Source organism: Leptosomus discolor, chromosome 21 (genome assembly GCF_034619465.1).
Source record: "Leptosomus discolor isolate bLepDis1 chromosome 21, bLepDis1.hap2, whole genome shotgun sequence".
Lineage (NCBI taxonomy): Eukaryota > Metazoa > Chordata > Aves > Leptosomiformes > Leptosomidae > Leptosomus > Leptosomus discolor.
In genome coordinates this window covers 6,592,950-6,607,955 of record NC_141411.1, presented here as the reverse complement: position 1 = coordinate 6,607,955, position 15,006 = coordinate 6,592,950, and the positions used below count along the sequence as shown (strand labels likewise).

At 46.1% G+C, this 15,006-nt stretch overlaps 1 protein-coding gene across 1 annotated transcript in view; it reads right to left on the bottom strand.

Annotated features, from left to right (window-relative positions):
• Nucleotides 1–15,006, bottom strand: part of PKP1 (plakophilin 1) — a 42,175-nt gene that overhangs the window by 12,750 nt on the left and 14,419 nt on the right. The window contains exons 3-6 of the mRNA XM_009950884.2: nt 11,991–12,415; nt 3,164–3,308; nt 1,232–1,439; nt 310–487 (exon numbers count right to left, since the gene is read on the bottom strand). Coding sequence (XP_009949186.1) covers nt 310–487; nt 1,232–1,439; nt 3,164–3,308; nt 11,991–12,415 — 956 coding nt within the window. The remainder of the gene's footprint in view (nt 1–309; nt 488–1,231; nt 1,440–3,163; nt 3,309–11,990; nt 12,416–15,006) is intronic.

The window sequence follows — 15,006 nt, the reverse complement described above, 5'->3', positions numbered from 1 at the left end:
TTCTGGTCTGAGCTGAACACTCTCAGGTTTCGGTATTGCAGCTCTCCCATGACAAAGCAATTCAGATTTTTTGAGCAGAGACTTGGCAAGAACAAACTTTTTTTTCCCCCAAAAAAATGCTACTAGGAAAAATATTTTGCATGTAATTTTATCTGCACTTTCTCTTAATCAAGAAACTTTCTCAAGAGGTTTTTTTTTTTTTTGTTAATACAACTGCAGTGAGCATGTCTTTAGCTTATTTTAAGAGGACTTAGATTCAGCTTTTGTCAACAGACACAAGCTACAGTAAGTCCCTGCTTGATGACTCACCGCAAACACCCTGTAGCATTGAAGAATACTTCTGGGTCAATAATTTCTCTTGTCCTATTGCAGCTGCCATCAGACCAGCCAGAGAAAGGGATGATAACACAGTCTGTCAAGACGGGAAGGGCCTCCTGTATCAACTCTTCTTTTAGTTCATCGGTGGAGGAGAGGTTCCAGAGCAGTCCTAGGAAGGAGGTGGGAGACAAGATCAAGCAGAAGGTCAATGCATTAGAAATTTCCTTTAGGTCAGAGTGAATTTCAGCAACAAAGTCCTTTACTCCAGCCCTCTCTGAACTAAGGCTGCAGAGGCTGCCCTAAACCCTAGTCTCTCTGCATCCCTATGGGAGATGGGCAGGATGGGCACCAGCAGCATCGTATCACGTGGAGGTGGGCATCCAACCATCTTCCCTCCTCCCAAAATCAGTGTTCATTGCCATTAGGTTGCAGGGGGAAGGCATCTCTGCAGCGATCTGGTAAAGGCTTGCACACAAGATCTCAGTTACAGCTGAGAGTGATCTGCACCCCAAACTCACATCAGTCCTCCCAGAAAAGGGGAGACACCAATGAGATAACCTGCCCAACTATATTGGGATTGCCAGTACCCTTGGCCTTCCCTGTGAAGAGCATGGGGGCCAGGGGTGCAGGAAGGCATGGGAATGGCAGAGTGACCTCAGCTGTGGGGACAAACCTGGGGCAGGTGCTTCCCCACTGGGCACTTATGATGTGAGGAACACTTACAGGACATTGAAGAGCCAGGGCCTCCTCTGTCTTCTATTTTAGGTTGCCATTTGGTGCGACAGGAGCATAAAACATCCTCCTTGTGGTATGTCAGCACCATGGCGACTGAGCCTTTCTGTGCTGGAGCAACACAGACCACAGACACGGAGGCGCATGGTCCTTGCTGAGGGCTGAGCAGTCTGCCGGTTACCTGTCAGTTGTTTCTGAATTTCGGTGTTCCCTGTCCTCCGTAGGAGGCTCACGCACTCCCTTATCCCATTCTGCCGCCGGGTTTCTATCTTGTTGGTTGGATTCTTGAATACCAAATTTCGGAGGGCTCCAGCTGCGGCCCGCTGTACGTTCTGGTTTGTGCTGCGGAGCAGCTCGACGAGCTTGGCGATTCCCCCCAGCCGATAGACCTGTACCAAGAAAGACATGCTGCCATCAGCATGGTGTGCAGAGCATTGCTGGGACAGGGACAGCTAGAACGGTCCTGGCAATGCAAGGAGTCAACATGACTTATACTCAGGGCAGCTGGAAACCAGAGCTGGCAGTAAAGGATGGCTAGAGCTTGCAGATGGCATGCCTGGCTCAGGCCATAGGTCATGAGCCCAAAGGTGCTGGCCTTGAGGTTGGAGCTTAAACTCTAGAAGTGGATGTCTATGAGTAATGGCCACGGACCGAGTCCTTTGCTGATGTAAATGTGCTTGCTCCCACAAACTTTCACCTACCTCCATCAGTTTGCATCAGGTGAAAATGTTGCTCTACCTATCTGTAGAGGCCATTTATAGCAATATAATGACATGATGTGGTAATTTATCTGCACCTTGAAATCACGGGCTGAGCTTAGAGGGATGGTCATGGTACAGTGTCAACACCCTTGAGGTGAGCCATAAGTAGTTCTGGGCCATACTCCAGCACTCAATAGGGGCAGCATCGGAAAGGGGTGTGAACCCCGACCTGCAGAACACCACATACATGCCAGGGAGTTTTAAAGGCAAATTTCTCCAGCTGAGCTCTCCCAAATGATGAGGGTTCCTACTGTAGGATGTCCTCTGTACCAGGTCTTCCAGGGACATGATCCTATACAGAGCCCCTCCTAGCACAAACCAACCCATCGGCTGGAGATTTGCTGACAATAGAAAATGAATGAGCACCTTTTAGAAAGGAAAGAAAACAACTGTGCGCTCGGATGACTCACGTACCTGCTCTGACACATCTTTCTGGGAAGCGATGGGACAAGCCAGTGCTCAGAGAGTGTTTTCAACGGTAACGAAGGGTGTGGCCACCCCACAATCAGCAACTGTAACGTGGGCTGGGGTATCCGCACTCGGTTCAGCCACAGCAAGGGCACAGAGGTACACCCCCACACAGTGCCAGCATGTCCAACTCCACTGTTGTGCCAGGAAATGGAAAGGCACCTCTATAGGGATGAATCTTGATAAACCCATGTTTGCATGACTGCAAACACTCCAGGGTGGGGATAAACTTTTGTGACAGTCTTGCTGCAGCAGATCCATCCTTGAGACTGCCTCCTTTGCTGCATGTTGGCATAAATTTAGTAATCAAAGAGTGAGAGTGTAAGAAAGATGAGCTGCACTATAAGAAGGGTTTCTGTTTGATCAAATGTCTTTGTACATGATCACTAATTAACCCATTGGCTTAGATGGCTGAAAATGGCTGAAATGGCTGGAAATGGCTGAAATGTCACTGAGCAATGCACGATGAAGATCACAGTGGTATTTAGGGCAATTTTGTGTGGCTCTGACACTGCAGCTCTGAGATAGCAAAGAGTTCATGTGGAACCAGGTGCGGTTGCATCCAGAAGAGGACTCTGCATCCAGACGGCTGCTCCCATATCGCCGAAACCTGTCAATCTATGTCACAGCAGCTTATGGTGACAATGTGGGCACAGTCTCCCCTGCTGCTTGGTAACTATTCCTCTGTGTTAAAATCCCGACTGACTACTATTAAGAGAAAGTGGTAACTTAATTAATTCCTGAGCATGACTAATGAGGTATAGGGCTCCATCATGAAAATCAAGGGGACCTATGGATCCTTGGGACTGAGGAAAACCAGCTTCACCCATCTCATGTGCCATCACATCCAGTGTGACAGCAGAGCTCTGAAGGAGTTTGCTTACCTCTTGCTTGGCAGACTCATCCTGGAAGCAGGTGTGCTGGAGGTAGTAAGCACCCATGGCCTGGTATTTGTCATCAGAGGAGCACAGAAGTTGTATGGCTTTCTGGATGGTCATTGTACCGCCATCTATCTCATCACCACATATTCTGTGTTAAAGAGAAATACAGCATTGATTGAGTGCTCAGCCAAAAGGGCTATGTCACTACTGGGAATTATTAGGAAGGAATCAATTACAAAATGTAAAATTTTATCACATATTGCCACATAAATTACACGGTGTACCCCTAGTGCACTTCTCTCTCTCAAAACAAAGATGATGAAAGTGTAAAATATACAGTGGAGGACACTAAGGCTAATAAATTGTGGATCCAGTCTGTCCAGAAACAAAGGAGACAGAAAATAAAAGCTCGGTTGAGGTGCTAGATGTCTAATTATGTGTAAAGTGGAAGGTTTAATGAACAGAGAACTGGTGTTCGCTGGTCCTCAAAAAAAAAAAGAAAGAATTAGTGGACAAGAGTGAAACCATTCATCAGGTTATTAGGACAATCTAAAGTAGGTAGATGTTTTTCCCACAGCATGTGATCCTTTGATGTATGATGTGGTGGAAGCAAAACTGTGAGAGCAGTTGATGGTCTTGGGAAGCTAGAGCAGATCCCTTAGGAAAAGGTAGCAGGCATGTATGGAGTGATGGGATAGACAAATACTGGCTTTATGCAATACTAATAATAGCACTGAGACATCCTGCTCCCAGGGTATGTTTACATTGGTAGTCTCCAAGCTCTTCATAATAGTTGGCCACTGTTATTACCCCCTGTTAGAGGCAAAGAATGCACCTACAGACTCCAGAGGACATGAATACCTCTGGCTTGGAGCAGGACTGAAACCTTGGGAAAAACACAAACACCTGAAGTTTTCTCCAGTTGTTTAGAAATATGAAGGTCCGGTTCGCTTTGGCTTGTACTTATTTAGTACATCATCTGTGATGTTTTAATCACATAAAATTAGAAAAGGGCACAAACTTTCAGACTGAACTCGCAGTTCAGGCTCTGAACTGCAAAGCTTGGGTCTGTTTTTCCAATTATATCTGTTGGTCTAGTAAAAGTTACTATCTCTCCTTAGCATCCTTGCACCTTAGGCCTGCAGCTGGCTGCAGCAGGATCTCTGCTCATGGCAGCAGTGTCTGCATTAATTTGCTTCAGAGTAAATGACCATACAAAATTCAGGGCTAAGAAGAGTCAAAACCCAAACTCCTGTTTGGTTATTTCTGTGTCAGCAGTGACAGGATACAAATGGGAAACTCTTTGTTAAAGTGGATGAAATAAGAAAGTGGGGGGGCTTTGCTAGGACAACTAGGTCACCGTTGAGCCTGACTGATGTTATTCCTTGTTCAGGATCCAGTTGTGACTGATGGGGAGTTTTACCTGGAGACTGGGGAGATCAGCTCCTGTTTGAACCACATTAACATGTGTACAAGTTATTGCTCCATGTCATATTAGCGAGTGACTATCTAGAGGGGCTGATCATCTTCAGATAATCCAGTAGAATAACAAAACAGTGTTTTTTAATAAATTCTTTAAATGAATATATTACATTTAAAGTATTAAATACTACTACGAGGGAGTGGCTTCTTCTAGGCACAGGATATGCCTACTTATTTTGATTATGTCAAGAATAAAGGTCTAGAAAAGACACTCAAGTGTGATCACACCGCCAGCAGCTTACAATAAGATAAAATATTTTGTCCTTAAGCATCCAAAGGTTCATCTCCACAGAGCACAGGCCAGTGAATAATATCCACAATTCTATAGCAAATTTCATACAAAATATCAAAAGCCAACAATTGTGTTGTGACACTGGAAGACAGCATGAAAGACGGTTTTCTTCCCCCACCCTCACAGGTATAAAGTTGCACCCAGTTTAAATTACTCATTTAAGCACCTGTGCCGTCAATGGAGAGAAATAGGTGCTTCCAAAGAACAATTTGCTTTTGTGTCTTGGACATTTTTCCTACGACAGGAAGACCTTCCCTCTGGAGAGACTTCTGCCTCTGTTGATACACAGTAATGACAGACAACAGTCTTGGATTGGACCTTAAGCATTCAATGTCTAAGGTTAAATGAACCTCATTCCACTTTTATTTCTACTCTAACAATAAAACATCAATTCATTGTATGATTTTTCACCATTTTGAACCTCTATCAAAACTTGGCTCTAAGAAACTTCCATTATACTTAAAACAAGAAAACATAAAACTAGAAAGACAAATTTTAAACTAGAAACTAAGAAACCTCAGGAGTCTGGTTTGGCTCCAGGATGCTGTGATTTTCTCTTAGTTGTTTTCATGCTCCTGAGACACTCAGTAGGGCTGAGACACCAGTGGATCCAGCATGAGTAGCACCAGAGGGACTTCTCCTTTGAGAATTCGGACCTGGGCTGGCAGTGTGGGGAGGGAGGCTTATTAATAAAAATGCCAGGTCAGTGGCCATGCAACATATGTAATCATGGTGATTTTTTTTTTTTTTCAATTCACCAAATCAAGAAAACCCCTAAATCAGGTGCATTTTTTACAAGAAAGAATGATGTCCACTTGGTCCATCTACTCAAGGAAGCAATTTTCTACACATCCACTCCATAAGAGGGCCAAATCCTCCTTCAGCAGAGAGAAGCTAGGCATCCAGGTCTAGTTCTGTGTGGGAGGAATGGGGGAAGGTTCTGTTTTCTCTCCTGACTCTCCGACAGGAGAAGTTCACAGAGGGTGAGCAGCTGAGCTCAGCCGTGTTGCCTGAGAAGAAGCAGTGTTTTCTCCTAGCTGAGAATACAATCGCCCTGGCATAGCCCATGCTAATGGGAGATTGTTCATCAGCCAGTCAGGGATATTCCTAACCAGATCTACACTACGGGAACAACAGCCTGCTCCAAGACAAATTCTTGGACTGTGGCCATCTCCAACCTGGGCCAATGTGCCTGGTAGGAAGAGCTCCAAAGGTTGTTCTTCTTCCACAAGAAAGCAGCAATCAGAATAGGGAGAGACCTCAATTAGAAATGATTCAACAGGAGACAAATTAGATGATCAGATTCAGGTGTGGAAGGGAAACAAACACTTAAGAGGATCAGTATCACAGAAAGGCAAATTCCCTCATTTGATACTATTGCCTTTTGTTCACTTTGTATTAGCAGATTGGTTTGCATTAATCAGATCTAAGTCTCCATCCTGGTTGTTAGGGCTACAAGCCCCAGGTGAGGAGGAAGCCAGAAAACTTCATTATTCATTAATAAAATCAGAATAAAACCACTCAAACCAGAGTATCTAGCACATCCAAGCCTTCCAGAGGCCATGTCCACCTCTGGGAGATGGCACCAAGGTTTTGATGCTACTGAAATCTCAGCTGGAGTTTCCCCTCAGGCTTTGCTCGGTGGCTAGGTACCAGGGAAGATGGGCACATATCGACCCTGAGCCGGGGAGGAGGGGGTCCTCACCATGTGCAATGATACAAACCCTGCCAGGACAGCATCACACACAGCTCCACAGCAATTGCTTTGGATGCAAATGCACAGTGCAGACAAGTTCACATCACAAAGAGCCAGTGCTGTGAAACAGTCCTTTTTAGAGGCAGTTGATCCCAAATAAGAAGAAACCAACATGAAGGTGCCAATGATCGTACTTGGTTCTGCTTTTGTTGTGTGGCATAGCCCTGGAGAATTTATGTTTTGATACTGATCACCTTTATTCATCCCAAAAGAGAGGAGTTCTATCAGAAAACACCCTCAGTACCTTTTCTGACTCTTTCAATAACTTTTGTATATTTTCACTGTTCATAGTATTTCCAGAGAGACTGGGCTCCTGCCTAGGAGTGACTGGCTACCGGACACACACCTACTGTCTCTGAACTTCAGCCACAGTTCACAGAGGCTGCTGCAGCTCATCTGGGGCCAAGTCAGAGTCACCATAGACAAATATGACTGTATGGAAAATCCAAAGGATTGCCCCAGCCTTTACTACCTCCTCTGTAGCTGACAGCCAGGGTATTCAAGGCCTTTAACGGAGTAGCACCAAGGTATCACATATTTCCAGGTGCCTTGAGAGACGCTTGTTTTCACATCATCTCTAATGAGGTGTTTTAGTCTCTTTCTCCCATATACAGACAATGCCAAAGGGAAAAGCATCCATGTCTTAAAATGAGGCCAAAGGTGCATGTGGTATTCTGGAAGACAACGCATATTGCAGGTGTCCATTAACGGCTCCTGATCTATATCAGCAACCCTTAAGCTGGGACATGTCTGCAGATAACCCAGCTCGCATCTTCATCTTCACAAAAGAGAATACCCCGAATCCTTCACAAGGGGTGAGGTTAGTCTGGCCTCTTGGTAATGTCTCCAACTCAGACACCTGGGTTCCCCCTGGAGCCAAGCAAGAGGCGCTGACTTTGTTGGGGGTTAACTCACTGACCTACCTCAGATTTCAGCTCCATTGGCCACTGACTGCATCTCTGCAAGGGCAACAGGGGCACCCAGCTTGGACGCAGGCACTAATATGCACATAACCAGTTGACTACTGCACAGACTATGGCAGAGCCGCAACCACCACGTATCATGATCTAGCCTGGCCCTGGGCTGTCAGTTCCATGTGCATGTGGTATCTGGAGCACCATGTGCAACAGGTCTGCAAGCAGGACTAACACAAAGTCAGCTGGTCATAGCCACAGTTTTCTTGTACCTCAAGGTCCAGCTGGAAGGAGACAAAGACTCCAAGTTTTCTAGGATGCGTTAAACATCACGTCCTTTATTACTGCTTCTCGTTATCGTTACCTGATGACTGAGGATGATGTAGAAACATTTTTCCTGACAAGGCTGAATTGCAACATGTCACTTAGCTAAAAGTCGGCTAGTTCAAGGTGACACATTGTCACTTGGAGCATGTTGCAAGTACCACCCATCAAAGGAAATGGTTAAAGTGGGCAAATATGTATAGTTTTCACCAGCTGCTGAAAGAAATTACTGTTGCTGCCCGTTGCCAGGATGAAAGGCTGCAGATCTGTGGGATGTCACGAGAGCCCAAAAAGGAGAAGGGTTCCAGGGAGAAGAGGGGCCCCTGGACACCAAGAACACTCCCTCCAGCTCTATCAGGCAGAAGAACTCACTCCAGAGAGCTGTATTGTGGCAAAATGTGAGTGAACCACCTTTGGTCAGGAACCACGACAATAACCCATGAACTTCTGAGCCCAGGACAGATATACTGAGCTTGGAAATGTTGTTCCAGATATGACACAATGCTTCCAGGGGCTTAAGCCCCTGAGTGGTTGCAGAGAAGTATGTCTGGAAGGGACTTCAGAAGGTCCCTCTCTGCTCACTGAGGTGGGATCATAAAGACAGGGGTGGTAGAAGAGAGTATACTTCAGGAGGAGGTTTCTCAAAGCAAGTCAGTACCGTTTAACCTCCTGATCTAAGCAAACACTATGAAACTCAGATTTCATCACCAGAATCAATACTATTGGGTGAGTAAAACCCTACATCACGATTTACTTTAACAAAGAATCATATAATGTTTTTCCCCAAAAACCTTTAACTGTTAAACTACTCATCAGCTAGCTGGAGGAAAGGTGCTTTCATCAACTAGAGTCGCTTCTGTGAAAGGAAGGACTCTTCTGAGAGACAGTTACCAGAGACAGCTCTTCCATGTCTTACACAGCCAAAGCTAGTTCAATAAATGGAAGCAATCACACAATCAAGAATAGCTCCAGAAGTTAAATAACTTTGTGACCAAATGCAGAGGGACTGTTCAGTACAGATAGTTTGACACTTCTTGTGTACTCAGTATTTTGATACCTACTCACCACTCTCACTACCTGAGAATGTCCGGTGATCCCTTTTTCATCTCACACCATCCAAGGATATCAAATCCATCACACAGGACCCCTGAGAAGCACCACTCTTGAACCAGTACTGACACTGTCCACAGCTACTGCACTACAGAGCAGTTTGGTATCACAGTCAGGCCCAGTGGATCACAGGTCCCACTGTAATCACTCTGACAGGAACGGAAACCACCCCACTGGACCACCTCTGAAAGCATGGAAACTATTTAGCCCTTCCCTTGCTTACAGAGATGGTCTGCTAACCTGCAGACAAGATCTCCACCCACACGAGAGATTTGCAGCACGAAAACTGAACAGAAAATTATCCTTGTTATAAAGGCAAAAACTCTGCCTGAAGAACTACTAGAATAGGAAGAACAGAGCCCCAAACAGGGAATTACCAGCAGCTATTACCCAGCTAAGCCCTCTTCCTGCATGTGGAGGTTAGTAATGGGATGCCTACAAGCAAACTTCTCCCTACTCAAAGATCAGGTTACCCAAATGAATATTGAGCTCTCCAAGTGCAGAATCCTCCAACCAGAAACAGTCCTACACAGCAAAGAGAGCCCAGATATGATCTTAACCCATCTTGAAGGCCCCTTCTCAACAAAAGCATACTACAGACCTAGGCTAACTGTGACCCGCCAGATACTTTATAAGGGCTAATGGCCTTCCAAGTAAGTAGTTTTTTCAAAGAAAGAGGACAACTCCTTAGTATGTTTCCAAAACTTTAAGGAGAGCTGCTGCCAACCTCAGCTCCTTTGAGTCAAGAGCAGAAGTGCTTGTACAAACTGCCCTCCAAACTAATCCAGCTCTGCAGTGAGTTTCACGCGAAGCAGGGGGGTGTGCCCGAGCCAAATCAGATTTGCTCAGGGGACACAGCCCCAGTTGAGCCTACAACTTGAAGCACAACGTTTCCACACCAGAACCAGTTCTGCCAGATGAGCCATGCCCCAAGCCAGAAGAAGTGTATAAATGGCGCCACTCCCTAACCAAGGGGCATCCAGCGCTGGAGAGTATTTGTCTCGGGACAGCCATTCTCCTTCTCTTCAGAAAACGCCATTATTCTTCAAGTGACCTTTCCAAAGAAATGACCAAGTCTGCAACCATGAGCACTGCGTAGTGCAGAGCAGGGCTTGCTTTGGAGAGAGCCTACCTGCCTGGGAATAACTTCTCAAAAACAATATTTTCCCTAGGCAGAAGCCACCTGCAGTCCCATGTTTAATCATTCTGCCATCCCTCCTACTACTCTTTTATGCTCTTTTGTCAGAAATTTCCTAGAACACGTTACTTCCAATTTACGTAATATCTCTCTTTCCTGTTCCAGAGGAATTACAAAGCTTCTGAAAGCAGCAAGCCAATGCCACCGATGCTCTGGGTTGGTCAGGGCTAATTTTGCATGTGTTAAGCATGAAGTAACTGGGAGCATGGGAAGCTAAGGTTTCATGAGAACATGCTAATGGGCAAGTAACATTTCTTGGCATACACACTCTGGAACATACTTCTACTCAATACAAAACAAGGGAGGCTGAGCAGAGAATTAGCCAGAGAAATCTGGAAATCAACATTCAGATATGAAAAAGGGCATGATTTGGCTCACACTGCTGACTGTGAGGGGGGATTTTCTCAATATCTACATCATGCCTTGAGTCAACGTCTCAACAGTCTCAGGCCTTTGGTGTGAGTTACGACAAAGGCTGTGAGCCCTGCTAATTAGTCTCATAGTCATGCTGCAGTGTGCAAATTCTCTTTTTGACCAGGAACCCCCAGGAATGAGCTCAGGAACTTCTAGGTGCTCAAGCTGCCACATATGTTTGGGAGTAGTGATAACTTCTGGGTTGGTGCAGAGCAGGCCCTGTATGACAGTGATGCAGCAACAGTAGTGTAGGAAGATGCAGACCCTCCTTCTCCAGCCCAATAAAACATTGCAACCTTGAACTGCAATCTTTTGCAGTTCAAAACATGCAAACCACAGTCTTCCAAGACTATGGTTTGTGCAGACAAAATCTCTTCCAAGACTGTGGCAGAATACTGTTGGTGCTCCAGGGCTGGAGGTAGCGTAGCCATCAGCATCAGAGCAGCTTTGAATCAACATCACTGTAACGCCATCAAAACCCCACTGGGTTTTTTTCAGTGAGAGCTCTGCTGCATCGCACAGGTATATTAGCTTGGGAGTGTCTGAGCTCACTGGTGTGTTTTACATGCCCTATTGTTGTAGGCAACATTTACAAGAAAGGACCTGATGCCAACTAAGACATGAAGGACCGTCCTCCACCCTTGCATAATTCCTAACCCCAATGAGACTGGATGCTCTGGACAGGAAGGAATTGAACAGATTCCATTCTCTCCTCTTTCCTGGCTAGGTAAATTATTCCAATTAGGCCTTTTATTTCAATTTCTGACTCATTTTTTTCTAGAACCCAAATCAGAACTTTTGGGCGAATGAAGCAAGGACTGGGTAGAAAGACAGAGGGGTGAATACGACTGCTTAGCGGGTTCTCAGCTCTGCTCTGAACCAGACCCTCAGGAACCAAATCCTTCAGTCACTTGATTTTTCAGCTTTTTTTTTCTGCCAAATCAAAGCAGTGTGACAGCCGGGAGAGGCACACAAACTGCACACCAGGCTTTCCGCTCTTCACCTCCCTACCCCCATTTTACAAAGGAGCTGTCAGCTAATACCATCACAGAGACTGGGGGATCATCTTGCCCAACGTCACACAGCTACAGCAGAGATCTATACACTAAGCCAGTCATATTACTTTCCCTCCATAGCCCATGAAAAGAAGTAAGCCCTTTAAGAGTGTGACTCATCTGCCCCACTTCAGACTCTACTGCAGGATGCAATTAAGCATGGTGTGCACTGGCGAGCAGATCTACCAGTGGCTATAAAGCAGCTCAGGTGACTAGCTCTGATGGACAGACCTCCACAGCAGATGTCTACATTCACTCAGATTCAGCCAGCTGCAGCAGACTTACTTGGAGCTGGACTGAGCCTGTCCGTAAACCACGTCCTGCTTGCAGCTCATCATGGGCTGGGCATAGACCACATCTGGCTTGTTGCTGGAGGGGCAGGAGAGGGCTCGTGCCGGCATTTTTTTACTTGTCCTGGTAGTTCCTTGCTGGGTGCTACAGCTGCTGTAGATGCTCTGGCGGTTCAAGGTTGCCTTGTGCTCTGCCCGGCCCCCAACCTGACTCTTCCTCAGCGTGCCCCGGGGCGGTTCGCAGTAGAGGTCGGGCTCGCTCCGGCTGCTCTTGATGTTCTGCACAAAGCAGTAGTCGCTGCCGGCCCTGGCAGGGCTGCACACAGCCTTGCTGTAGTGCTTGCTGCCCCAGCCCTCCATCTGGCTGTACGAGCTGTAGCGCCTGTTCTCCACGTCCCGCTTCAGGGTCCCGTTGTACAGCTGGTCAACAAGAAAAGAGGAGACAAAAAAATTAGGAAAGGGTTGGGCTGCAGATTGACATTGCCGAGCCCACTCCTGCATGGGTGTCATGGCTACCAAATTCCTATGCCTCTTTGGTATTTCTGTAGCCCAATATTTATGGGAGGTCAGCCACCTGCAGCCATTGCAAAGGTGCCAAACCTTCCCTTGAAATCTGGGGACACTCAGTGAAGAGGATATGGCATCCGGGAGCTTGAAAGCAGAATTGAAAGCTCAAACATGACCCTGGCATTAGAGAAAATTCTTTATTTCCAACACATGGGGCCTAACCCAACCTGCAATTAGAGGGGCTCGCATCGCATCTCTTGCCATCACAGAGAATGATGCCCCATTCTGACCTTCCAGCACTGCCTGCATTGATTATTAATTTCTTTATGCTGTTTTGTTCCCCTTCCATCTGTAGGTTCTTAGGAAGGAAGTTAAGGGAGTTAAAAATCAGAAAGAAGTGATTGTTGAATCTCATTGTGCCAAGAAACAAGTGGAGACAACGAATATCTGCTTATGAATTACAAGGTGTGTAGTATCAGCTTATATAATGGGATGTTCTGAGAACAATGGGGGATATGCAATAAGAATTGAGATGACTAAGCCAGGAAGAAGAAAAAAAAAATAATAAAAGACAGTAAAAAACCCCAACTGCAATAAATCAAATGAAAAAATGGCTTTAGCTGGCCTGCTGTCAGTTCGAAATACCTTCACCACTTCGCCAGAAGTCCTCCAGTACGCCAGGATTGAATACAATATTCTTTTGCAATATTAAACCTTCTGGATGTCAATGCTGGCACCTGGAAGCCTGCAGGGTTGTACCCAAGTGAGAGACAAGTCACTAAGATGTGTACCCCAGGAAGGAAAAGAAACAAAGCTATTTTAGTGCTGTTTGCCTCATGACATTGACTTTTTCCACTGCGTCCCCCTCAGCACGCAGGCAAACAGATCTCCAAGACGTACAGCAAACAGGAGTAAAAATAACTAAAGAATAAAACTGCCTGCCCCATCCCCCTTTGGTTTATCTTGGGAAAGCTCATCCATGGTTTTTCATTAGGCCAAGATTTTTTTTCTCACCTAACCTTAAGCAAAAGCCACCCAAGGATCCCTTGGGCTGGGAGAGAAAAGTCAACACTGGCATCTTATCATTTCCATGGAGATTCAAGGCACAAGGTGTGAAAAGCCTGTGCCTGGTGCAATAGTTCATGTCACTGAAAAAAAATCCTTATTTCCTAACCTAGAAACACCATGAGACAGAGAAATTTGTATCCTCCGCAGGCTCACCCTGGGTCCTGCTGCTCTGCCCCAATTTCATCCCAGCCCTTAGCACACTCAGCATCATTCCTGTCTCCAACACTCTGCAGAATTGTTATTATGTTAATTAATTAAGCCAAGTATTTCCATTAACAAACTGATCTTCAGGAATGCAGTGAATCCTCTCTGCTGTGTCCCAGAGAGTTGCACAGGTAACGGCTGAAAACTTTTGAAAGGGGTTACGCCGCAGGCATGTGATCTGGGTCAGGAGAAACGCTTTAGTCCAGCTACGCCGATACCCAGATTGCTCTGTCATTGAGCACCAGTTTGAAGTAGTTTTCCTACTTTCATTCTTCAGGTTTGCATCTAAAGAGGTGAATTGCTGGAAGGGGAGCAAAGGGGAGCAAATTCTCTTTGCGTTCACTCCAGAGGACACAGAAAAAACCTGTTGGTACTGCAGCACAGCAGGTAACAGGTTTGGTGCACACTGTAGAGCTCCCAGGGATTTGGAAGAAGAATTTGCATGTGATAAGAAGAGCAAGGATGAGGCACATGGGCAAGCGCAAAGAGTCTCGGGGGCTCCCTTGGCAGCAGGGCAAGCGCACGGAATTTTCCAGGATGGCCACACACAGAGGTTCTCTCCATCCTGGTTTTGCTTCCGATGCAGCACGCACACAGCTATGGCAAAGTGACCTTTCATGAAGTCGTGATCTATGCCACTGCCGATAAGTATGTCTTTCTAAGGGTGATATCATACTCAGATTTCTTCATTTTCCTGGGTTTGGAAACCCTTGGGACAGTGAGAGACAGGACAGGGCTGTGGCAGGAAGGTGCAGGGTGGACATTACTGCTCAGTGGAGTGGGGAACCCACTCCAACGTCTTGCCTCTGGCAGTGGCTGGCTGGAGGACAGAGCAGCAGCTCGTTAGATGTGAGCCCTGTCGTTTTTCTTTATGAGTCAGTATAAGCTGGGATTATGTTGTAGGGCTGTCAGAAGCTTGGCAGAGCCACGGAGCCTCTGGGCATTTGCTGAAACCAATTCAGCTAACCATGGAAGAGCTAACCTGTTATTTATCTGAAGCTATTGTTTGCTCTCCAGTGTACTCACATGGGCTCCCCGCCAGCAGAATGGGCGAAGGAAGGTGTGAGTGTGTCTGTGTTTATAGGTATAGAATTATCAATTCTGTATTTCCTGCTGTGTTTTGTAGTGGCTTATAGCACTGTCCTGTTTCTTGCCAGCCCTGAGCTGGGTGAAACAAAGCGACTGCCTGTTTGGAAAGACACCTTTCTGCAAAACAGGGAGCCCTGAGCGGC